Source organism: Tachyglossus aculeatus, chromosome 5 (genome assembly GCF_015852505.1).
Source record: "Tachyglossus aculeatus isolate mTacAcu1 chromosome 5, mTacAcu1.pri, whole genome shotgun sequence".
NCBI lineage: Eukaryota > Metazoa > Chordata > Mammalia > Monotremata > Tachyglossidae > Tachyglossus > Tachyglossus aculeatus.
In genome coordinates this window covers 16,438,195-16,464,976 of record NC_052070.1, presented here as the reverse complement: position 1 = coordinate 16,464,976, position 26,782 = coordinate 16,438,195, and the positions used below count along the sequence as shown (strand labels likewise).

Below are 26,782 nucleotides of genomic sequence, written 5' to 3'. Positions count from 1 at the left end.
TTCCTGGAGTCAGTCAGTCAATCGTATTTACTGAGAGCTCTGTGTGCAGAGCATTGTACTAAGTGCTTGGAGAAGTACAGCACAACAATACAACAGACACATTTCCTGCCCAAAGTGAGTTTACAGTCTAGAGGAATCAAAAGTTTCCAAATGAAAAGGGAGGCAGAACAAAAGAGAGACCTGAGGCCCCAAGAACCTAAGTAAATTGCCCAAAGTCACACAGCAGCAAGTGGAAGAGCTGGGACGAGAACTCAGGTTTCCTGATTCCCAGACCTGCACGCTCTCCTCCAGGCATTGCTGGTTCAGAACATGGAAAATAGGGAAGGGAAAGGGGGGAAGGCAGGTGGGAGCACAGAGGGACATGACAAAACTGTGGTGATTGGATGTAGAGAACAGGCCTGGAAGTCAAAAGGACCTGGGTTCTAATCCTACCTCTGACAGTTGTTTGCCGTGTGACCTTGGGCAAGTCACTTAACTTCCCTGTGTCTCAGTTACCTCCTCTGTAAAATGAGGATTAAAAGTGTGAGCCCCATGTGGGACAAGCACTGTGTCCACCCTGATTAGCTTGTATTTACCCCAGTGCTTAGAACACTACTTCACACATAGTGATCGCTTAATGAATACTATCATCATCAACATGCGGAAAAAGTCCTATTGATCCTGGGAATGTCAGCAAAATGCTATCTATAATAATAATTATGGAATTTCCTATGCACTTACTGTGTACCAGGCACTGTCCTAAACACTGGGGTGGTTACAAACAAATTGGGCTGGACACAGTCCCTGACCACCGTGAGGCGCACAGTCTCAATCCCCATTTTACAGATGAGGGAACTGAGGCACAGAGAAGTGAAGTGACTTGCCCAAGGTCACACAAAAGACAATAATAATAATGATGGCATTTGTTAAGCACTTACTATGTGCCAAGCACTGTTCTAAGTGCTGGGGGGGGATACAGGGTAATCAGGTTGTCCCACATGGGGCTCACAGTCTTAATCCCCATTTTACAGATGAGGTAACTGAGGCACAGAGAAGTTAAGTGACTTGCCCAAAGTCACACAGCTGACAAGTGGCGGAGCCAGAATTAGAACCCATCACCTTTTTATTTCCAGTCCCATGCTCTATTCACTATGTCATGCTGCTTCTTTATATCCCACATCATGTCTGCTTCTCTATGTGCCATGTCCCATGGTTGCAAAGATTTCTGGGTGCTCAAGTATGCTAGTTTGTGGAATAAGTTAGACTTAATGATTTGAATCTCTCAATTGTTGTTGTTTGATGCCAGTTCTGAATTCTGATTAATGAGACAGTGAACTTAGGGAAAATTGATAATGAGCACCCATCAATCAGATTTCTTGAGAGCTTACTCTGTGCAGAACACTGTACTCAGTACTTGGGAGAGTACAATATTTCCTGCCCACAAGGCGCTGATAATCTAGTGGTCAATGAAGAGTTAATCATTAGCATGCACAAGCTATTCACTTAAGTGAAGCCACTGGGAGATTTCATAATTAGAAAGTGAGATACCAGTGTCTCAAAAGTATCCAAAGCCTAGAGCCTGTGGCAAGTACAGGCAAAATCTCAGTCTCCCCCAACAGACTGATTACAGCTGATACTTAGGTGGATTTTTAGTATGCACATTTATGCAAACTCAAATGACAGATCCTTTTTCCTTTTAATAGGTGTTACGTCTGAATTGAGTGAATTGAAAAAAAAGGAACACAAGTTTCAAGAAAATGCTCATAAAATTACTCACCGGCTTAATGATTCACTGCAGATATTCAGAACTCTTCCTAATGGTAAGTGAAAGGATTGTATCTTGATTTGCCAAACACCTCATTCCAAGAGCAAAATGAAGTCCCGTCTGGCAGCTGATGAGGTACCCTGCCAACAAATGAGATTGGAGATTGATTTAGTCCCTTGTCAGAAGCGAAACCTGAATCGGAATTGATGATTTTCTGTTTTCAAGAGAACCTAGAATAATGCAGAGCTGCAATCTATAATCTAGTCTTCAAAGGAAAACCACAAATTGGAGCCCTTTTTATTGTAACCATTTAACGAATTTCCTTGAACTGCATTCCATTCTTATTTCATAAGTTGCTAACTCCTAAAAACAGCTCTCCCTTAATACTTTTCAAAGTCTGTACTAGGATAGTTTGTGGGGCTTGATGGTTTGTGTGCCCTTTGGAGACCTTTCTGTAATGCGAGTGTTTAGTACAGTGCCTGGCACATAGTAAGTGCTTAGCAAATACCATAAAAAAGAAAAAAAAAACTTCCTAGAATTAATCAATCATATTTATTGAGCACTTTTGGTGTGTAGAGGACTGCACTAAGAGCTTGGAAAAGTGCGATATAGTGATGTAACAAACACATTCCCTTCCCACAAGGCACTTACAGGCTAGAGGGGGAGACGGACATTGATAAAAATACATGAATTGAGGATATGTACGTAAGTGCCACGGAACTGAGTATGTGGAAGGTGGTGAATATAAGGAGCCAACCAGGGTGACTCAAAAGGGACAGGGAGAAAAGGAAAGGAGGGCTCAGTCAGTGAAGGTCTCTTGAAGGAGATGTGCCTTCAATAAGGCTTTGAAGCCGGGGGAGTAATTGTCTGTTGAATATGAAGAGAGATGGCGTTCCAAGCCAGAGGCAGGGTGTGAATGGGATGTCAGTGGTGAGAAAGATGAGATCAAAGTATAGTGCGTAGGTTGGCATTAGAGGAATGAATTGTGTGGGCTGGGTTGTAGTAGGAGAGTAGCTTGGTGAGGTAGGAGGGGGAAAGGGGGCTGAGTGCTCTAAAGCCAACGGTAAGGAGTTTCTGTTTGATGCGGAGGTGGATGAGCAACCATTGGAGTTTCTTGAGGAGTGGAGAAACATGGACTGAATGGTTCTGTAGAAAAGTGCTGCAGGCTGCAGAGCGAATTATGGACTGGAGTGGGGAGAGACAGGAGGCTGGGGGGTCAGTAAGAAAGCTGATGGATTAATCCAGGTGAGATAGGATGAGGCTTGGATTAATTTAGTAGCAGTTTGGATAGAGAGAAAAGGGTGGATTTTAGTGAAGTTGAGAAGAATAAGGAGAAGGAAAGAGACTATAATACTTTCATCTTCCTTCTCTGTCTTCCTTTAGCACTGCTATCTATCCAGCACTTGGAACATTGCTTGGCACATAGTGAGCGCTTAACAAATACCATATTTATTTATTTATTTATAGGATGTTTCCATGAAGGTGAATATTGAAAGAACTCTGACATTCTGATTTAATGTTGGTGTATTTAAAGTACAAGACTATTTAGATAAAACAAAATTTAAAATGTAGTGCAAATGGTTGCAGTTGCACTTAAAAATTCATTCTCACCAGCTTCTTCCTTTTCTAAAAAAAAGTTATTTTTCTCAAATCTGTGGCTCGAATCTGTATTTCCAGGTTCCTCTTCCTTGATCCTTTTATCAATCTATTGATCAATCAATGGTAATTATTGAGTGCTTACTGTGTGCAAAGCTCTGTGTACTTAGCACAGAGCTAAGTACAATATAAAGAGTTCAAAGGCATTGAAAGTTTACAGGGGGAGGTAGACATTAAAATAAATTACAGATAAATTAATCCTGTGGTGCCTCACATTAATTAAAAAATTGAAGTGAGAATGCTCTCCTTTAGAAATCTGTGCAAGTTTCCCAAATTTGAATCAGAAGGTTGAGGACTTCTCTTGAAGGACTAAATATGGACCTTTAATTTGCCTGTTCTTTTTCTTAACAGATTATATTGTTTTGTTCTGGTAAGCAGAAACTCACTGAAGCACTATATTTCCTGCTCTGGACAAGAAATTAGTCCATACTCCTACAATGCAGATATTATGGTCTTAAAAAAACCCTTTTTTAATGGCATTTATTAAGCACTTACTATGTGCAAAGCACTGTTCTAAGCACTGGGGAGGTTACAAGGTGATCAGGTTGTCCCATGGGGGAGCTCACAGTCTTCATCCCCATTTTACAGTTGAGGTAACTGAGGCACAGAGAAGTTGTGACTTGCCCAAAGTCACGTACCTGACACTTGGCGGAGCCAGGATTTGAACCCATGACCTCTGACTCCAAAGCCCGGGCTCTTTCCACTGAGCTACACTGCTTTTCCACCTTAACAAAACCTCTTTAATACTCACACCTAGGCTGATGCCACCATGTCATCTGAAATCCCGTCATATTCTGTTCAGAGAGACCTCAGTGGTTGGAAGAATTTTCCCTAATTCCATAATGGCATTTTATTCTGAACGTCAAAATCACACCTATTGGGAGAGCAGATCATGTTCTTTAATGTCTTCTTACCCCAGCTCTGTCACTTTCATTCATTCATTCAGTCGTATTTATTGAGCGCTTACTGTGTGCAGAGCACTGTACTAAGTGCTTGGGAAGTACAACTCGGCAACATATAGCGATGGTCCCTACCCAGCAATGGGCTCTCAATCTAGAAGGAGGAGACAGGCAACAACACAAAACATGTCGACAGATGTCAAAACCATCGGAATAAATAGAATTATAGTTTATCAGCTGTGTGACCTTGGGCAAGTCACTTAACTTCTGTGCCTCAGTTACCTCATCTGTAAAATGGGGATTAAGGCTCACAGACATGGAAGCTCATGGCAGACATGGACTGCATCCAACTTGATTAAAAAATGGGGATTAAGACTGTGAGCCCCACGTGGGCAACCTAATTACTTTGTATTTACCCCAGCACTTAGAACAGTGCTTGGCACATAGTAAATGCTTAACAAATACCATTATTATTAATTATTATTATTATCAGAATTTTGTATTAATTTGGAATAACTATCTCTTATCATAATAATATAATAACTATTTGTTAATCAATCAATCAATCAATCAATCAATCGTATTTATTGAGCACTTACTATGTGCAGAGTACTGTACTAAGCGCTTGGGAAGTACAAATTGGCAACACATAGAGACAGTCCGTACCCAACAGTGGGCTCACAGTCTAAAAGGGGGAGACAGAGAACAGAACCAAACATACCAACAAAATAAAATAAATAGGATAGAAATGTACAAGTAAAATAAATAAATAAATAAATAAATAAATAAATAGAGTAATAAATATGTACAACCATATATACATATATACAGGTGCTGTGGGGAAGGGAAGGAGGTAAGATGGGGGGATGGAGAGGGGGACGAGGGGGAGAGGAAGGAAGGGGCTCAGTCTGGGAAGGCCTCCTGGAGGAGGTGAGCTCTCAGCAGGGCCTTGAAGGGAGGAAGAGAGCTAGCTTGACGGAGGGGCAGAGGGAGGGCATTCCAGGCCCGGGGGATGACGTGGGCCGGGGGTCGATGGCGGGACAGGCGAGAACGAGGTACAGTGAGGAGATTAGCGGTGGAGGAGCGGAGGTTGCGGGCTGGGCAGTAGAAGGAGAGGAGGGAGGTGAGGTAGGAGGGGGCGAGGTGATGGACAGCCTTGAAGCCCAGGGTGAGGAGTTTCTGCCTGATGCGCAGATTGATTGGTAGCCACTGGAGATTTTTGAGTAGGGGAGTAATATGCCCAGAGCGTTTCTGGACAAAGATAATCCGGGCAGCAGCATGAAGTATGGATTGAAGTGGAGAGAGACACGAGGATGGGAGATCAGAGAGAAGGCTGGTGCAGTAGTCCAGACGGGATAGGATGAGAGCTTGAATGAGCAGGGTAGCAGTTTGGATGGAGAGGAAAGGGCGGATCTTGGCAGTGTTGCGGAGCTGAGACCGGCAGGTTTTGGTGACGGCTTGGATGTGAGGGGTGAATGAGAGAGCGGAGTCGAGGATGACACCAAGTTTGCGGGCTTGTGAGAAGGGAAGGATGGTAGTGCCATCAACAGAGATGGGAAAGTCATGGAGAGGACAAGGTTTGGGAGGGAAGACAAGGAGCTCAGTCTTCGACATGTTGAGCTTTAGGTGGCGGGCGGACATCCAGATGGAGATGTCCTGAAGGCAGGAGGAGATGCGAGCCTGGAGGGAGGGGGAGAGAGCAGGGGCAGAGATGTAGATCTGGGTGTCATCAGCATAGAGATGATAGTTGAAGCCGTGGGAGCGAATGAGGTCACCAAGGGAGTGAATGTAGATTGAGAACAGAAGGGGACCAAGCACTGAACCTTGGGGAACCCCCACAGTAAGAGGATGGGAGGGGGAGGAGGAGCCTGCAAAAGAGACTGAGAAAGAACGACCGGAGAGATAAGAGGAGAACCAGGAGAGGATGGAGTCTGTGAAGCCAAGGTCAGATAGCGTGTTAAGTGATTACTATGCACCAGGCACTCTACTAAGTGCTGGGGTAGATACAAGGTAATCAAGTTGGATTCAGTCCATGTCTGCCGAGAGGCTGTGAGCCATAATCCTCATTTTACTGATGAGGTAATTGGGGCATAGAGAAATGCAGTGACTTGCTTAAGGTCACATAGCTGATGTGGCGGAGGCAGGGTTAGAACCAGCATTGAGAAGCAGTGTGGTTTAGTGTCAAGAGCCCGGGCTTGGGAGCTAGAGGTCATGGGTTCTAATTCATTCATTCATTCAATCGTATTTATTGAGTGCTTACTGTGTGCAGAGCACTGTACTAAGCACTTGGGAAGTACAAGTCTGTAACACGTAGAGACAGTCCCTACCCAACAACATGCTCACAGTCTAGAAGACAGGCTCACATCATGACTCCATTTCTTGTCAGCTGTGTGACCTTGGGCAAGTCTCTTCACTTCTCTGTGCCTCAGTTACCTTGTCTGTAAGGTGGGGATTGAAATTGTGAAATTGAATTGTGAGTCCCACTTTGCTGAATTGTACTTTCCAAGAGCTTAATACAGTGCTTTGCACACAGTAAGAGTTCAATAAATATGATTGAACCCAGGTCCTTCTGACTTCCAGGTTTGTTCATTCATTCAATTGTATTTATTGAGCATTTACTGTGTGCAGAGCACTGTACTAAGCACTTGGGAAGTACAAGTTGGCAACAAATAGAGACGGTCCCTATCCAACAGTGGGCTCACAGTCTAGAAATTTGTTCTATTGCTTCTACCTTCCTGTAATTTAATTTTGGGTCTATCTCCCCCACTAGCTCATAAAATCTTTGAAGGCAGAGTTCATTTCTACTTATTGTGTTGTGTTCTAACTTAGGACAATACCCTTCACAGTTAGTGCTGAAGAAATACCACTGATTAATTGCGTTTATGTTGAATAACCAACTACTCTGTTAAAATAGGATCACTTGCTTATCTCTTGACAAAACTTTCCATGGTCACAAAACCATAGCTCCTGACACAGTAAAGCCCAAAGTGACAGGCAGCCTCTTGAAGGAAATGCTGAATGTTTTAGGTGGACTCCATTCCTAATTTTTAATCACATTTCTGAAAATCAAAATTGCAAGGAAATCTTACAAAATGTAATAAAGATGTTGTTGATATGGGAAAGATAAGCCATTGTGAAAAGCAATCACTGAAGTTTATCGAGTGGTTCTTGGGCGTAGAGTACTGTACAAGGCTTTTAGAGAAGCAGCGTGGCTCAGTGGAAAGAGCACAGGCTTTGGAGTCAGAGGTCATGGGTTCAAATTCCAGCTCCGCCAATTGTCAGCTGTGTGACTTTGAGCAAGTCATCTAACTTCTCTGTGCCTCAGTTACCTCATCTGTAAAATGGGGATTAAGACTGTGAGCCCCCAGTGGGACAACCTGATCACCTTGTAACCTCCCCAGTGCTTAGAACAGTACTTTGCATATAGTAAGCACTTAATAAATGCCATCATTATTATTATTATTATTTTGGAATAGTACTATACAATAGAGTTGGAAGACATGATTCCTGCCCTCAAGGAGTTTTAATGTCTAGTGGATGAGTTCATAATTTTATGGGAAATAGTTTTAAGTAAAGCAAAGGAGCAGAAGAAGGAGCAGGGCTTTTATTTTCAGGCTTTGCATGCATTCTACTTTGTACAGAGCAGTGATCCACCTACTCACTCCTTTCTCTTTGTGCCCCCGTAGAGATAGGAATGGCTGACATGAGACTGTGTTAGTGTTGCTGCACAAACCACAAATTCTCTAAACAACTTATTTTTGAAAGTTCTCCATCATGAAGTGTAAAGATGGAGGCTCATCTGTTGTTCTCAATGGGAAACTTTAATATCATCAAGCACTTTGTGTAGTTACTTATAATCTTGTTGAGTATTTATTTGTTCATTCAGTTGTATTTACTGAGTGCTTACTGTGTGCAGAGCACTGTATTAAGCACTTGGGAAGTACAAGTTGGCAACATATAGAGATGGTCCCTACCCAACAACAGGCTCACAGTCTAGAAGGGGGAGACAGACACAAAACAAAACATGTGGACAGGTGTCATCAGAATAAATAGAATTAAAGCTAAATGCACATCATTAACAAAATGAATAGAATAGTAAATGTATTAGTATGAGATTATTAGTATTATTATATTAGGAAATAGAGTATGAAATGGCAACACCCATTGAGATTGTTTACAAAAGATAAACAAGAACATTTTGCTGTCAGAAAGTCCTAAAATGACAATAAATGTATGTCAGGATTGTATCTACCAATTCTGTTTTATTATTCTCTCCCAAACTCTTAATACAGTGCTCTTCATACAGTAAGTGCTCGATAAATACCACTTATGGATTGATTGATCTCTAGTCTTTTAACTATCCACAGTTTGTCACCCAAAAGTTGTAGCTTTTCAGAGTTTATATGTATAAATTGGATTTACTCTTCTCCTGATACATTTCATTCATTTTGTATAATGTCTATATTCTAAGAAGGCATGTATATTCTAGGTGTCAGAGAAAAAGCATTTGGAAGCAAAGAGGCAGCCATGTCAGCTAATTCAAGCGCGATCAGTACGTTGAATGACGTCATGGACTTCAGCCGGAAGCTGCTAAATACTTCCTCGGCCTTGTCCAGAGTCAATGACACACTGAGGAGGACGAATGAATTCATAAGTGACTCATCCAAAGCTAGTATGTTCGTTACCTTGATGTACTTGAGAAAACATTTTGCAAGATATACATATTTAAACTGACTAAGCCCAGAATCATGATTAGCATGATTCATTAGCATTATTATTAACTTGTCATCCAGATAAAATCTTCACAATTCATTAAAAGATCACTAATGGCCTATTTGCCTTCACAGTGAATGCAAAGTTGCTTTCATTTCTTGTTCAACATGTGCATTTTTCTCATTTGGACTTATACTGAGGAAACAAATTACCTGGAACATCTCATCTGTACGTAGATTACAGTAACGTGCAATTAATTTCTCTGTTCTCTCCCTCTTTCTTTGGCAGCTGTCTCAGCTGAGAGGAAAGTGAAAGAAGTGGAAATCCAAGCCAATCTCTTATTTGATCGATTGAAACCTTTGAAAATGCTAGAAGAGAACTTGAGCAGAAACCTGTCTGAAATTAAGGAACTCATCAATCAGGCCCGAAAGCAGGCAGCATCTGTAAGTCCAAGCCTCCAGTTTGAAGTAAACTGCATGATTAGGAGTCCCCTGAAATCTGCCAAGGCTAGATTTGTGCCAACAGCACTCTGTGGCTTGTGTATAGGAGTGAAGGAAGTGGATTGTGGAGGTGACCCAGGGCTGGGGTTAGTGGTATGATATCAATATTATATTGTACTCTCCCAAGTGCTTAATACAGTGCTTTGCACTCAGTAAGCATTCAATAAATATGAATATGATAATAGTAATAATAATGATAATAATGAAGGCATAGGGGTGTGAGAGAGTGTTGAGTTCCATAGAGAGTGGGATGTTGAGGGTGTCAATTTGGTCATCAAGTGAAGGTAAGTTGGGGTATGGAGGCTGGGTGGGGCAAGATGAGTTGATAAAATTGGATGGGATCAAAAAATCAGTGGTCTCTGAGGGGGAAGATTACAGATTTATGGGGAGATGTGTGGGAGAGAAGGCAAGTGAGGAGGTTGTGGACAAATAGAGGGTTTTCAGAGTTGGCGAGGGGAGAGATTATGCAGTAACCAGAGATGATGAGATCAAATATGTGTCCAAGTTGGTGAGTGGGAGAGCTAGAGTGGAGTAGAAGGTCAGTGGAGTTGAGGAGTGATAGAAAGTGGACAGCGGAAGGATCGTCAGGAGCATCTATGTGGGTATTGAAGTCCCCAGAGATCAGTGGTGGGATGGAGAAAGATTGAAGGAAGGTGAGAAAGGGATCAAAATGGTTCAGAAAGTTGGTGGTGGGACTTGGGAGATGGTGGATGACTGGAACGAGTAACTGGAGTGGGTGGTAGAGACAGATGATATAGGCCAACAGGTATCGAATCCCAATGAACTGAAGGACAGGATACTGGAGATGGAATTGGAATACAGGTCCTCTGACTCCCAGGCACGTGCTTTTTCTACAAGATCACACTGCTGTCCTAAGATTAGCCCTATGTGGTAACTAATAAAATACAGCTCACGGACTGGTGTAGAATTGGGAGTCCACTGTCATTGGAATCTGGTGATGTTTGAGTTATATATTCTTGTTAAGATTATTTGAATAAATCATATATTTTTGTTTTATGTTATTTAAGCATGTACTATGTTTCAACCTAAAGCTGTCATTAATGCTATCATCTATATAAAGTCATTAGCACAGGAGGGCAGTCTATCTGTGTTTTCCTAGTGTGCAAAAATCTGTAAGTCAACATTTCACCCTATGAATGGCTCAGGCCTGGAGTAATAGCAGTGCTTTATGTTTAACCTCATGTTTCCCCCTTCAGATTAAAGTTGCTGTATCTGCAGATAGAGACTGTATCCGTGCCTACCAGCCCCAGATTTCTTCCACTAACTACAATACCCTCACATTGAATGTGAAAACAATGGAACCTGACAATCTCCTTTTCTATTTGGGGAGCAGTGCCAGTGTAAGTAATCTACTTTATCGGTCAGTGAATGGTGTTTATTGAGCACTTCCTGTATGCAGAGCACTGGGAGAGTACAATACAATAAAGTTGGTAGACATGATCTCTGTCCCCAAAGAACTTACAATCCAGAGACCGACATAAGTGTATAGGCATCCTTACCTGCTGAATCTCATTTATTTTGTGCAGATGGGAGAAACTAGGGATTTCATTCATTCAGTCATATTTCTAATAATAATAATAATAATAATAATAATAATAATAATAATGGTATTTATTAAGCACTTACTATGTGCAAAGCACTGTTCTAAGCGCTGGGGAGGGTACAAGGTGATCAGGTTGTCCCACAGTCACAGTCTTAATCCCCATTTGACAGATGAGGTAACTGAAGCACAGAGAAGTTAAGTGACTTGCCCAAAGTCACACAGCTAATTGGAAGAGCCAGGATTTGAACCCCTGACCTCTGACTCCAAAGCTCGTGCTCTTTCCACTGAGCCATGCTGCTTTATTGTGTGCAACGCACTGTTCTAAGCACATGGGAGAGTACAGTGTAACAACAAATGGACACATTCATACCCACAACAAGCTCACAGATTTGGTGACACTAAAGAAGATTCCATCCCTGATTTTCCCATGAAACTGCAGTGTTAATAGTAATAGTATTTACTGAGCATCCTGTAGCTGTATTGTCTGGTACCAAGCCCTTAGGAAGTGAAAAATACACAAGCAACACATTCCCTGTCCACAAGGAGACTATACTGTTATTTCTAGTAAATTGAGGACATGCGTTAAAAAGCAGGACCAAACTCGGAAGCTGAATTCAGTGTCATCTCTGGTCTGTGCTTTGAGGAGGGAACCCTTGGGGTTTTATGCACTACCTGAAAAGGAAAAGCATTTGTTTGGTAGTTGAAAATAATTTGCTATCTGGTACAGAAGTACAATTTAGTGTGATGCCAGGGATCAACGTTGAAGCAGTAGCCACATATGTCTCAGAACTGAGGGTCTCCCACAGTATACCACTTTCATTTTCAATTGATATTTCCCCTAAGAAAGACTGTATAGTGGAAAGACTCTAGTCCTGTGCTGTTACGCATTTAGTACAGTGCTCTGCACACAGTAAGTGCTCAATAAATATGATTTAATGAATGGAAGATGGAGAGAGACTGTGAGAAACAGTCCAATAAGTACTTATCATGGGTAGAAAGGATAGATGAATGCATAATAATAATGATAATAATGATATAATAGTAATAATAATTGAGGTATTTGTTAACCATTTACTGTGTACCAAGCACTGCAGTGAGCACTGGGCTAGAAAGAAGATAATCAGTTTAGATATTATCCTTGTTCTGCATGGGGCTCGCAGTATTAGTCAGAAGGAGAACAATTGGGTAGGGATCGTCTCTATATGTTGCCAACTTGTACTTCCCAAGTGCTTAGTACAGTGCTCTGCACACAGGAAGCACTCAATAAATATGATTGAATGAATGAAAGTGTTTGATCACCATTTTTCAAAGGAGTTATTGGCACATAGTCATCTTAGATGAGGGTGAAGTTGTTAGTCTTTCAAAATTGGCAAAATTTTAATGTATTATTTGATTGAAATGGCATTTATTGGCCAAACCATCCCTCTGTGCATAGCTAACCAATTTCTACTGTCTTATTTTCAGTCCGATTTCTTGGCGGTTGAGATGCGACGGGGCAAAGTAGCTTTTCTGTGGGATGTGGGATCTGGGTCAACTAGACTGGAATATTCCGACTTTCCGATTGACAACAACCAATGGCACAGCATATATATAACCAGGTAGCATAACTTTTATAATAGTAATGATGATAATGGTAATGAGAATGGCATTTGTTAAGCACTTATTATGTGGCAAACCCAGTGATGATTGCTCACCTTTCAGTTGGTGAGCAACTTGCCCATTGTTTTCAGAACAATGAATGATTTTTTCCCACAGCAAAACTTCTCCTAACAGGAATATTAAATGCAAGATATTATGCCTAGCGTTTAAATTTATTGACCAAAAAATGTAGGTGTTGTTGAATATTTTTCTTTTAATCTTCATAGATTTATGCTGGTTGAATGCAGGGCTAGTCTCTGAGGCATTGAGAGCTAAGCCTGAGAATGTCAGGCAAAATATTAACTGTCTCAAGACTTGCTTTCATTCTTCTGACTGCTGCTCTTCTAATTAATCTCTGAACAGCTCTGAAGACTTGAGATAGGAATAATTCAGTAAGTAGTGTTCAGGGAGAGCATTTTCCGAAAGAGTTCACGATGTAATTCTTTGTGGTTGTCAGGTTTGGAAACACTGGCTCACTAACTATAAAGGAAATAAGCTCGACTCAGAAGCCGTTAACGAAGACTGCTAAATCCCCAGGGACGGCTAATGTGCTGGACATAAACAAGTCAACACTCATATTTGTTGGAGGACTGGGAGGGCAGATCAAGGTAATCCTTAAATGTTCCCTGGTGTAGGATGTTTAGTCTGAAAACAGTTTGCCTCTTGTTCTGCTACAGATTCCTGCCATTCCAGGTAACTTCGTTGATGCAGCTGTGCTTGGGTGATAGGCACTGTTTCCATCAGAAGTGGAGAGGTTTTTCTGGTGGTCATCTCTGAGGTGGAATTTCAGGGGTACAATTGGCCAGTTGGGGATACAGAAGACGTTCCCAGTTTCTGTCAGATCTTCTCATTCATCCCCATTCCAACTCTAGGTTTTTGTTTTGTTTTGTTTTTTAAGATAATTAGTAATTATGATATTTGTTAAGTACTTACTATGAGCCAAGCAGTGTTCTAAGCACTGGGGTAGATACCAGGTAATCAGGTTGTCCGACATGGGGCTCACAGTCTTAATCTCCATTTTACAGATGAGGTAACTGAAGCACAGAGAAGGTAATCGACTTGCCCAAGGTCACACAGCAGAAAAGTGGCAGAACTGAGATTAGAACCCTCATCCTCTGACTCTCAAGCCTGTGCTTTTGCCACTAGACCAGGCTGTCTTCCATAATTGTAATTGTTAGGGGCTTACTATGTGTCAGGCACTGTACTAAGCACTGGGGTAGATATAAACCAATCAGACTGGACACAGTCCAGGTCCCCGCATGGGGCTCATAATCTTAATCCCCATTTTACAGATGAGATAACTAAGGCACAGAAAAGTTATGTGACATGCCCAAGGTCACACAGCAGACTAGTGGTGGAGCCGGGAATAGAAACCAGGTCCTTCTGACTTTCAGGCTTGTGCTCTATCCTTCGGGCCACACTGCTTTTCTACAGTTTACAGATGATTGTAAGACAAAAACAAAGATACTTAATTGTCTTTATTTTTATGATCTGACTGTCCCATCTTCTGATGATGGTCTGAAGGTCCTATCTCTTTGGGAAAATTATTGATTGTGATTTGACCAGAAAGCAGATGCTTTCAGGGGAGATAGGTGGTAAAGTGATTTTTGTCTTTCTGCCCATTAAACCCACCCATCATTCAATCCTCAATTTGAATCTGTGGGGTTTGAGTTCTCTAGGATCAGAGCCCAGCTGTTCGGAGAAGTTCTAGAGTTTTTAACTGTTACTTCGTTGGGTAGGGACCGTCTCTATATGTTGCCGATTTGTACTTCCCAAGCGCTTAGTACAGTGCTCCGCACACAGTAAGCGCTCAATAAATACGATTGAATGAATGAATGAACCAAATGCTTTTATTTCCCTTTCTTCTGCATTAGAAATCACCTGCTGTCAAGGTCACTCATTTTAAAGGTTGTGTGGGGGAAGCATCTTTGAATGGAAAATCCATTGGTTTGTGGAATTACATCGAAAGAGAGGGTAAATGTGATGGATGCTTCGGAAGGTAAGATTTTTTACTCCTGTCCATTGGAATGGGAAAGGTTACCTTTTGGTGGATGTGCTTTTCAGTAATCCTGCTAAAAGATTCTGAAGGCTAGAGAGATTTGACCAATAGGAGCTTGCTCCATGCCCTACTGGCCACCCCCAAAATGATTATGCCAGTTCTCTCGAAGCTACTACTTTCACCCACCATGACTCCTGCTCCTGCCTCTAGACACCCTGCCCCACAGCATCTCCCCTACAACCCCCAGCCCCACTGCCACTATTTTCATTTGCTGGAGTCCTTTTTTTTTAATGGCTTTTGGTAAGCACTTACTGTGTGCCAGGCACTGTTCTAAGTGTTGGGGGGATACAAGATAATCAGGCTGGAAACAGTCCATGTCCCACATGAGACTTCACAGTCTTAATCCCCATTTTGCAGATGTGGGACCTGAGGTCCAGAGAATAATGATAATGATGGCATTTGTTAAGCGCTTACTATGTGCAAAGCACTGTTCTAAGCATTAGGGGGATACAAGGTGATCAGGTTGTCCCATGTGGGGCTCACAGTCTTAATCCCCATTTTATAGATGAGGTAACTGAGGATTAGAGAAGCAGCATGGCTCAATGGAAAGAGCCCGGGCTTTGGAGTCAGAGGTCATGGGTTCAAATCCCGGCTCCACCACTTGTCAGCTGTGTGACTTTGGGCAAGTCACTTAACTTCTCTGTGCCTCAGTTACCTCATCTGTAAAATGGGGATTAAGACTGTGAGCCCCATGTGGGACAACCTGATCCCCTTGTAACCTCCCCAGTGCTTAGAACAGTGCTTTGCACGTAGCGCTTAATAAATGCCATCATTATTATTATTATTATAGACTTGCCCAAGGTCACACAGCAGATATGTGGCGAAGCTGGTATTAGAACCCATGACCTCTGACTCCCAAGCCCGGGCTCTTTCCACTGAGCCATGCTGCTTCTCACCTCAGAGAAGTGAGATGACTTGCCCAAGGTCACATAGCAGACCCGGGATTAGATTGCTTATTATATGCAGAACACTGTACTAAGTGCTTGGGGAAGTACAATACCACAGAGTTGATGGATGTGAACCCTGCCCATATCAATCAATGGTATTTGTTGATTGTTTACGGTGTGCATAGCATTGTTCTGAGCAATTGGAAAAGTACAGTATGACAGAGATGATGGATGCAATCCCTGCCCATAAAGAGCATACAACCTAGCCAGGGGAGAGATACATTAAAATAGATTGGGGTTAGAGAAAATTAGACTGTGAACATTAACATATTTTAATTAACAAATTATCAACGTGTGAATCATGTCCATACTTGAGCAGCAAACAATGTTGCTTCCTGCTCTTTATATATTCTACTCCTGACACAAAATAGAGCCGGTGTCTCAAGCATTTTGTGCTTCTCACAACCTTTCCAAGCCTACTACTCTAATGGGAAACAGACATCTAGACTGTAAACTTGTTATGGGTAGGCAATGACACTGTTTATTGTTGTTTTGGACTTTCCCAAGTGCTTAGTACAGTGCTCTGCACACACTAAGCGCTCAATAAATACAATTTTGAATGAATGAATGAATCTGAGGACATTCCCATGTCACATAAGGAGGATTCCCTTGGCCTACATACTCCATGTCTGGAAAAGAAAGAGGAAGGCAGGAAGATGGTATGCCCTACTGGAAAGTTCTAATCCCAGTTCTCTCACTGTCATGGGATCTTGGGTGAGTCTCTTAACTACTCTCCACTCTGTTTTTATCCACAGTATAATGGGGATACAATATCTTTTCTTCCTCCCTCTTAAGGCTGTGAGCTCCATGTGGGATGGGGATGCTGTCTGATCTGCTCATCTTGAAACTACCCAACACTTGACACAGTACAAGGCACATAATAACCACTTCAATCAATGAACCCATTTTATTGAGTTGTTACTTTGTGCAGAGCACTGTCCTAAGAACTTGGGAAGAGTATAATAGAAGAGTTATAATCATAATTACAGTATTGATCATAAAAAATATAGTGTATAATAATGATAATGGTTAATTGTGGTATTTTTAAGTCTATATCATGTGCTGAGTACTGGGATAGATATAAAATTATCAGCTCAGACAAAGTCCATGACCTGCATTGGGCTTAAAATGAAGGAGGGAGGGAGAGGAGGTATTGAATCCCCATTTTACAGATGAGAAAGCTGAGGCATAGGGAATTTAACATAGCATAGTTAGCCCAACATGGCATAGTGGATAGAGCACAGGCCTGGGAGTCAGAAGGTCGTGGGTTTTAACCGTGGTTCTGCCACTTTCTGCTGTGTGGCCTTGGTCACGTCACTTCACTTCTCTGTGCCTCTGTTACATCATCTGTAAAATGGAGATTAAGACTGTAAGCCCCATGCGGCACAAGGATTGTGTCCAACCCAATTTGCTAGTATAGTAGTGCCTGGTACATAGTAAGCACTCAGCAAGTACCATAATATTAACAGCAAGTACCATAATATTAACAGTAAGAGTAATAATAATAATATAATAATGATGGCATTTGTTGAGCACTTACTATCTGTAAAGCACTGTTCTAAGTGCTGGGGGGATACAAGGTGTTCAGGTTATCCCATGTGGGGTTTACAGTCTTAATCTCCATTTTACAGATGAGGTAACTGAGGCAAAGAGAAGTTAAGTGAGTTGCCCAAAGTCACATAGCCGATAAGTTGTGGAGTCGGGATTAGAACCCATGACTTTTGACTCCCAAGCCTGTGCTCTTTCCAGTAAGCCTTGCTGCTTATTAATAAGAATGATATCAATAATAATAATAAAGTGACCTGCTCAAGGTCACATAGCAAGTAAGTGGTACAGTGGGTTTTAGAATCCAGGTCATTTGATTCCCAGCTCTATGCTTTTTTCCAATCAATCAATCAATTGTATTTATTGAATGCTTACTGTGTATAGAGCACTGTACTAATAGCTTGGGAGAGTACTATACAACAGAATTTGGCACATTCCCTGCCCACAGTGAGCTTACAGTCTAGAGGACAATTTTCCAATGGGCCCAGCTGCTTGTCTTTGGAAAACATTGATGGCTATTGCTGTATACTTTAAAATTTCATTTTCTAGAATGGCTAATAAATCCCTCCAATGGACAATGATAAATATTTTAAGTGTCTTATCTGTAAAACTCTCTGTTTTCTGTATGGCCAACAGAACTCTTAAAGAGGTGGTTTCATACTAAACTTGTTTTACTGCCTCAGATGCAAACTTTAGGGCCAGCAGCACCATAGAAAATTATTTCTGGAAATATTCTTAAATTGTTTTCTAGCCAAACCTTTCAGTTTATATGGAAGCTAATGGCTTTTTAAAATTTTCTAATGACTAAGCAAGGCCACCTCTTTTGTGGCCGAGAGGAAAAGAGGGACAAAGCTGCTGGAAAATAGACCCTATTATAGTGGTAACTGCTCCATTCCTTTATTGTAAAGTAAAATAATATGGCTGCAAAAAGGAAATTGGTTTCTAATCTTTTAGCAGGTCATTTTGCAGGCAATTATTTACCTTTGACAGTCTACTGGAAGAATGCAGCAGGAATAGAAAGGTCTTTCCAAGAGAACTACCTAGAGGAAAAGCTAGTTGTAACCAATAGAGGGTGCTGAGGGATAGTAGTTCAAAACAAAGAGGAAAAAGGACTTTGATAAAAGCAGCAGTTGTACAAAGCTCCTGGGAAGATCAGTGATTGAAGCCAAAGTCTTCATAGCAATTACTTATTCTTCTTAATTTTACGGTTAATAAAAAATGACCTAAATCAAGGTCTTGTTTCAGATTTCCTCAGACATAAATCTTTATATATGAACAGCCTTTCAACTTAAGGTCTTCATATAAAGCACACATTCATTTTCAAAAATCTTTCTTTTTATAATAGTATTTGTTGAACGCTTACAATGTCTCAAGCACTATTCCAAGATCAGGGGTGGATACAAGTTAATGGGAGCAAATACAACCCTGGTCCCATATGGGGATTACATTCTAAACAGGCGTGAGAACAGGTATTGAATCCCCATTTTGCAGTTGAAGAAACTGAGGCACAGATAAGTGACTTGTTCAGAGTCACATGGCAGGCAAATGGTGGAGCTGGAATTAGAACCTAGGTCCTCTAGCTCCCAGTCATCTGCTTTGTCCATTAGTCCAGGCTGTTTCCCCATTTCCTCAGAATAATACTCTAATTATGGGAGTAAAGTATCCACCAATTTGGCTGTGATGATAGATTTTATTTTTAAAGGCAACTGTCTCTGCAGGAACAGTTAGTATTTCATTTATGTTTTTTGCTTGCAGTCTGCAGAATGAAGATTCTTCCTTCCACTTTGATGGCAGTGGTTATTCAGTTGTGGAAAAGACCCTCCGACCTACTGTGACTCAAATAATAATGCTTTTCAGTACCTTCTCTCCTAATGGGCTCCTCCTATACCTTGCTTCCAATGGCACTGTAAGATTTTTTTCATATGAGATCAAGCAGAATTAAAAAAGTTGTTAATGTTTTGAATTTTTGTAGTTATCATTTTTGCTTTGTTTAGTTTGAGTCCACTTTGTCTCTGTTTTTATGCATTTTCTGGCCTTGTTGTTCCTTATATGAGTTCTACTCCATGGGAACTTTGCATTTATTTTCTTTTCTAATATGATTTCATGGGAATTCTCTGTGCTGAAAATATCTGTTTCTCTGGTCAACCAGCTTTCCAAATGGATTTGAAATTGGGCGGGGGGAGCCTAGGAGACTTGCCATGTAAGAGTAATGTTTTCCTCTGGAGTGGAAGATTTTAAGAAAGTTTGTCCTATGGTCTGTTCAGATCTTCTTAAGACCTAGGACTCTATCAAAACTTGTGTAATTTCAGTATTGTCATAGCTGTTACGTTACATTCAGTCTCCTTGCTGTGACGTTTCAAAGACTTTCTCTTTTCTCAAAGCTGAAGTGAAATCTTCTCTAAACCACTAGGCTATTAGTTTAAGCCACTCACTTAGCTCTCTCCCCACTGCTTCTCCTCACTCCACTTCTACTACACCCCAACATACAGGCTTTAGCTGTGCTCAAGCCAATCTACTCCCTGTGTCTCATTGTTATCTCACTCACAGCCAATCCCTTGCTCAAACCTTCACTCCTGACTGGAATTCTCTCATGCTTCAGATAATAATACTGATAATAATGATGTTAAGTGCTTACTCAGTGCCAGACACTGTACTAAGCACTGGGGTAGAACAAATTGAGTTGGACACAGTTCCTGTCCAATGTGGGGCTCACAGTCTTGATCCCCATTTTACAGATGAGGTAACAGTCCCAGAAAAGTGAAGTAACTTGCCCAAGTTCACACAGCAGACGTGGATGAGTCAGGATTAGAACCCATGACCTTCTGACTTCCAGGCCAGTGCTCTATCCACTATGCCATGCTGCTTCTCTGCTTCAGATCTGGCACACCACTTCCCTCCCCACCATCAAGGAACTTCTGAAATCACACCTCCTCCAGGAAGCTTTTCCTGATTAATCTCATCTCACCACCCTATGCCATTCCCTTCTACTGTTGTCACTTCAGCTCTTCTGTGTCACTTAGGCAACTGTGTACTCCATACCTTCTCCCCTTATAGCACTTCTGTAACATCAGTTGTATTTACTGAGTGTTTACTCTGTACTGAACACTGTACTCAACCTATGCATCAGGCAAAAACTCCTCACCCTCACCTTCAAGGGTGTCCATCACCTCGCCCCCTCCTACCTCACCTCCCTTCTCTCCTTCTACAGCCCAGCCCGCACCCTCCGCTCCTCTGCCGCTAATCTCCTCACCGTTCCTCGTTCTCGCCTGTCCCGCCGTCGACCCCTGGCCCACGTCATCCCCCTGGCCTGGAATGCCTCCCTCCGCACATCCGCCAAGCTAGCTCTCTTCCTCCCTTCAAAGCCCTACTGAACTCACCTCCTCCAGTAGGCCTTCCCAGACTGAGCCCTCTCCTTTCTCCCCATCCCCCCACCTTACCTCCTTCCCCTCCCCACAGCACCTGTATATATGTATATATGTTTGTATGTATTTATTACTCTATTTTATTTGTACATATTTATTCTATTTATTTTATTTTGTTAATATGTTTTGTTTTGTTCTCTGTCTCCCCCTTCTAGACTGTGAGCCCACTGTTGGGTAGGGACTGTCTCTATATGTTGCCAACTTGTACTTCCCAAGTGCTTAGTACAGTGCTCTGCACACAGTAAGTGCTCAATAAATACGATTGAATGAATGAATGAATGAATGTACTAAGCACCTGGAAGAATACAGTAAATCAGAGGTGGTAGACATGTTCACTGCCCACAAAGAGCTTACACTCTAGATGGGAAGATACCTTTATACTCTGCTGCTTCCTCCTGTAGTTTATTTTAGTGTCTGTCTCACCCCTAGATTGCAAGCCCAATAATAAAAACAATGATAATGGTATTTTTAAGTACTTATCAAGTATATGAACACTGTTCTGAGGGCTGAGGTAGACACAAGCCAGTCAGATTGGACACAGTCCCTGTCCCACATGGAGCTCACAGTCTTAAATCCCCATTTTACAGATGAAGAAACTGAGGCCCAGAGAAGTTAAGTGAATGGCCCATGGTCACACAGCAGACAAGTGGCAGAGTTGGCTTTAAAACCTAAGTCCTTCTGACTCCCAGGACTATTCTCGGTCCACTAGGCAATGCTTTAGGGCAAGAATCTTGTCTACCTACCCTATTGTACTTTCCCAAGTGCTCATTCCTGGCTCTGACCACCTGAATTGGTCATTGTAACTGTTAACTGATTGACTGCTAATAAGATTGCACTTTGTTTTCTCCTATAGAGAGACTTCTTATCCATTGAGCTGGTGGATGGCAAAGTTAAGGTAACGGTTGACCTTGGCTCAGGACCTCTTGCCCTTATTACAGAAAAACATTATAATAATGGAACCTGGTATAAAGTTGCATTCCAGCGAAACAAAAAGCAAGGTAAACAAGTATAATACTAGTAACTGTGATATTTAAGTGCTTACTATGTGCCGAGCATTGTACTAAGCACTGGGATAGACAGAGGATAATCAGGTCCCACATGGGGCTCACTGTTTAAGTAGTAGAGAGAACCGATACTTTATCCCCATTTTTCAGGTGAGGGAACTGAGGCACAGGGAAGTTAAGTGACTTGCCCAAGGTCACATAGCACACATATGTCAGAGCTAGGATTAGAACTCAGGTCCTTTGACTCCCAGGCCCTTGCTCTTGCTGCTTCTTAATGCAAATGGATTAAAGTGAATAGAAGAAGGTTCTGTGATTTTATTTGTGATCGAGTGGTCACTCCAGTTTGCACCCTAACAATCATACCTGTGGTATGCTATTATTATTCTTATTTATTGCATTCACTGAGCACTTTTTAAAACATTGTAGATATTAAGTGCCAGGCAAGGCCCAGCAGTGGGAATTTAGACAAGGCCTATGGCCCATGAGGCATTTTACAATTGAAAAATAGAACATGACCAAGTAAAAATGCTACATTATTGAAATTATAACAACAGTAAGTATTACACTGTATTATTGTTAGGGAAACGGTTTTCAGATTCTTCAGCCTTGTCAATAATAATAACTGTGGTACTTGTTAAGCACTTAATTTGTGCCATGTACTGTTCTAAGTGCCGGGGTAGATACAAGATAACTGGTTTGGACACAACCCCTGTCCCACAGAAGGCTCACAGTCTTAATCCCCACTTTACAGATGTGAACTGAGACACAGAGAAGTTAAATGACTTGCCTAAGGTCTCACAGCAGACAAGTGGCAGAGCTGGGTGGGATTAGAGCCCAGAACCGTCTGACTCCCAGACCTGGGCTGTATCCACTAGACTGTGCTGCTTCTCTTGGAGGTTGACTATCCACAGTCAACAGCCACAGTCTTCCCATGTTGTATCCTTTAGGAAGATGAGCTGTCGCCTCAGCTTCCAGCTCTCCTGCAGGTAGGGCACAGGGCTTCTATAATAAACACAAACGAGAACCCTGGCCCACCCTAACCCACTCTTCGGCCTCTGTAATGATGGCATTTGTTAAGTGCTTACTATGCATCAAGCACTGTTCTAAGCGCTGGGGAAGATACAAGTTAATTAGGTTGTACACAGTCCCTGTCCCACTCACAGTCAAAATAGGAAGGAGGACCGGTATTGAATCCCCATTTTACAGTGGAGGAAACTGTGACCCACAACAGCCAAGTGGAAGAGCTGGGATTACAACTCAGGCCCACTGCCTCCTAGGCCCGGGCTCTTTCCACTGGTCCACACTGCTTCACAACCTGTCTGTTGGGGGCAGCAGGATACTTGGGGGAGCGAATCCTTTTCTGTCCCTCATGTCCCTTCTTGACTTCTCCCAGCAGTGGCTGGGCAGGGGTGTAGGGGCGGGAGATGAATCCCCATCTGTCATTTTTGGAATTCCTAAGGTCACTGTGCTCAAGCCCACCCAGAGGTCTTGGGTTCTGCTCTTCTTTAGAATCTAGATTCTGAGCTCCTGGTGGGCAGGGAATGTGAAGCAGCATGGTTTAGTAGCAAGAGCACGGGCTTGGGAGTCAGAGGACGTGTATTCTAATCCCGGCTCCACCACTTGTCTGCTATGTCATCTTGGGCAAGCCACTTAACTTCTCTGGGCTTCAATTACCCCATCTGTAAAATGGGGATAAAGACTGAGACACAAGTGGGAGAACCTGATTACCTTGTAACTACCCCAGCACTTAGAAGAGTGCTAGGCACATAGTAAGCATTTAACAAAAATAAAATTCTAATTATTATTAATATTACTGTTCCTTCATGCTTAATATGATGCTCTGCACACAGTATGAGCTCAGTAAATGCTATGGATTGATTGACTGATTCTCATTCATGATCATCGGCACTGTTTTTGACTTTGAAAATCAGAATAGAGTCAAGAAACAAGCATTCTTTTTTTCTTCACCTTCGTGATGCTGTCCACCTTTGTGCAGAGATGCCCAAGCCCAATTCCCACAGAAATATATGGTCTTGGCTTCTATCAGTAGCTGGCTATTATTTGACTTATTAACTTAAAGGAAATAATGATTTTTAATGAACACCACCTTTTGAAAAGCCTGTACTTCAGTATCTAAGAGGAATTTACTCAGAGATGGGTATTTTAAAATTTTTTCATGAGTCTTCTATTATCCACCCACCTTTCTTTGCCTTCCTAGGGCTCTTGGCAGTTATTGATGCCCATAACCCCAGTTCTAAAGAAACAAAGCAAGGAGAATCTCCTGGTGCATCCTCAGACCTCAATCGTTCTGACAAGGATCCAATTTATGTTGGTGGATTACCTCGATCAAGAGTTGTCAGGTACATGTTGATTCTCTTTTTTCTTGTTCTTGATGACCTGTGTTTTCTTCTTTGGGTTCAATTTTTATACCTCATGGCTGTACACAGCTTGAAATCACACTAATGTTTTTTTTCAAGTACGTATCTAGGTTGCATTCAGGTTTTGGAATATTTCCATTTCGAGCACATGAGCACTGCAGTCTGCACTTTCTGTTCCTGAGGTTTGCTGTGATGTAATGCCCCAGTCATAGAAGGAGCAGCATGGCGTAGTGGATAGAGCATGGGCCTGGGTGTCAGCGATCTTGGGTTTTATTCCCAGCTCCAACACTTGTCTGCTGTGGGACCTTGGGCAAATTGCTTCACTTCTCTTTGCCTCAGTTACGTCATCTGTAAAATGGGGCTGTAAATTGTTAAACCCCTGTGGGCCAGGGCTGTGTCCAACCCGATTTGCTTGTATCCACCCCAGCACTTATTACAGCACCTAGCACATAGTAAGAGCTTAACCAATAAAATTGCTATCATTATTTCCCTTTTACAGCTGGCCTGGGTTTGTTCACTTGAGGCTCAAGAATGCTGGATACTTAGCTGCTTTCTGGCCAGCCAGCTGAAGGAGGCACTTGATCAGAATGAGGGTCATTATTTGAGGGTATCTTGGGATCACTTGGGGGGAAAAAATCATAGCCCCACATGGGAAATGACCCCAACTGTTGAAGGTTTGGTGACTCAATTGGAGGGAATGCACTGGGTTGATTATGAAGCAAAGGGACAGATTCCAAACAAGTGATAATCAATAAAGAAGGTGAAGCAATGTGGCCTAGTTGATAGAGTACAGCTATGGGAGTCTGATCTGAGTTCTCATCCCAGCTCCACCACTTGCCTGCTGTGTGACCTTGGTCAAGTCACTTCTCTTAAGGTGGGCCTCAATTTCTTCACTTGCACTCCCTCCCACTTTAGACTGTACACCCCATGAAGGACAGTGACTGTCCCTGATCTGATTGTAGTTTATTTTCCCCGGTGCTTACCACAGTGCTTGGCACAGAATAAGCACTTAACAAATACCACAGGCATCAATATGAACAAAGTAGAAAATTAATGAGCAAACAGGTTGCACTGTTTTTCATAATAATAATAATAATAATAATAATAATAATAATAATAATAATTATGGCATTTTTAAATGCTTACTATGTGTGAAACACTGTTCTAAGCACTAGGGTGGATACAAAGTGATCAGGTTGTCCCACGTGGGGCTCATAGTCTTAATCCCCGTTTTACAGATGAGGGAACTGAAGCACAGAGAAGTTAGGTGACTTGCCCAAAGTCACACAGCTGGCAAGTGGCAGAGTTGGGATTAGAACCCACGGCCTCTGACTCCCAAGCCCGTGCTCTTTCCTCTTAGCCACACTGCTTCTCTAATCCAATCCAAATCCAAAAGCAATAATAATAATGATAATGGTATTTGTTAAGCACTTACTATGTACCAAATACTGTTCTAAACACTGGAATAGATACAAGGTTATCAAGTTGTCCCATGTAGGGCTCACAGTCTTAATCCCCATTTTACAAATCAGGTAACTGAGGCACAGAGAAGTTAAGTGACTTGCCCAAAGTCACACAGCTGACAAGTGTCAAAGGGGCCGGGATTAGAACCCAGAACCTGTGACTCCCAAGCCTGTGCGCTTTCCAATAAACCATGCATGTCAGCAGTGTCATTTCAAACACAGGAAAATGATTGTTGATGATGACATTTTTGTTACTGCACTGCAAGTTCCCAGAAGATTGCTTATTTTTGTTTTTAAACACATCCTGTTTTAATTTCTATGTTAAAATTCCTAAAAGGTCAGGTCTATTTCAGTAGTGTTTTAGCATGTCATGAGGTATGCATATGCATGTAGATGTAGTCGATAAATTAGGTCTATTTCTTCTAAGCAAATTTATAAGGAAAATATTTATTGCCCTAAGTAATGTCCCCTGAAATATACTCCTGAGGTCACTGTGTCTCCGGATTAACATTTTAATTATTCATGGAAACAGCTCATCCGATGTTATTCAGCCCATGTTGAATCTTTCACCATGGAATACTGGAATTTGAAATGCAGTTCACCGATTTGTCATTTACAGAAAAGGGCTTACAAGCAGAACCTACGTGGGCTGTATTAAAAGCCTGGAAATTTCCCGAACCACCTTTGACTTGCTCAGAAATTCCTATGGGGTGAGAAAAGGCTGCAAGCTAGAGGTAGGACACTTTCAGTCTTTTGGGAACCAGTGGTGGGATTGTTTTATACTGAAAGGGGAATTGCCCTCCTCACCTCGGCCCAACTAGCTCTCTTCCCCCCTTCAAAGCCCGAGAGCTCACCGCCTCCAGGAGACCTTCCCAGACTGAGCCCCCCTTTACTCTGCTCCTCCTCCCCTCCCCATCACCCATACTCCCTCCCTCTGCTCTACCCCCCACCACACAGCACTTGTGTATATTTGTACATATTTATTGTTCCATTTATTTTATCAATGATGTTTATATATGTATAATTTTATTTATCTATTTTGATTCCATTGATGCCTGTCTACTTTTTTGTTTTGTTGTCTGCCTCCCCCTTCTAGACTGTGAGCCCGTTGTTGGGTAGGGATTGTCTCTATCTGTTGCCGAATTGTACTTTCCAAGCGCTTAGTACAGTGCTCTGCGCACAGTAAGTGCTCAATAAATGTGATTGAATGAATGACATCTATGAGATGGGAGAGCAGCTTTGAGGTGTTT

At 42.0% G+C, this 26,782-nt stretch overlaps 1 protein-coding gene across 1 annotated transcript in view; it reads left to right on the top strand.

Annotated features, from left to right (window-relative positions):
* The window catches only part of LAMA1 (laminin subunit alpha 1), a 233,613-nt gene that overhangs the window by 179,016 nt on the left and 27,815 nt on the right, over positions 1-26,782 (top strand). The window contains exons 42-52 of the mRNA XM_038747260.1: positions 1,683-1,799; positions 8,789-8,971; positions 9,301-9,455; positions 10,730-10,873; positions 12,541-12,674; positions 13,172-13,322; positions 14,589-14,713; positions 19,021-19,171; positions 21,541-21,685; positions 23,910-24,051; positions 26,152-26,266. Of these exons, the coding sequence (XP_038603188.1) occupies positions 1,683-1,799; positions 8,789-8,971; positions 9,301-9,455; positions 10,730-10,873; positions 12,541-12,674; positions 13,172-13,322; positions 14,589-14,713; positions 19,021-19,171; positions 21,541-21,685; positions 23,910-24,051; positions 26,152-26,266 (1,562 nt within the window). The remainder of the gene's footprint in view (positions 1-1,682; positions 1,800-8,788; positions 8,972-9,300; positions 9,456-10,729; positions 10,874-12,540; positions 12,675-13,171; positions 13,323-14,588; positions 14,714-19,020; positions 19,172-21,540; positions 21,686-23,909; positions 24,052-26,151; positions 26,267-26,782) is intronic.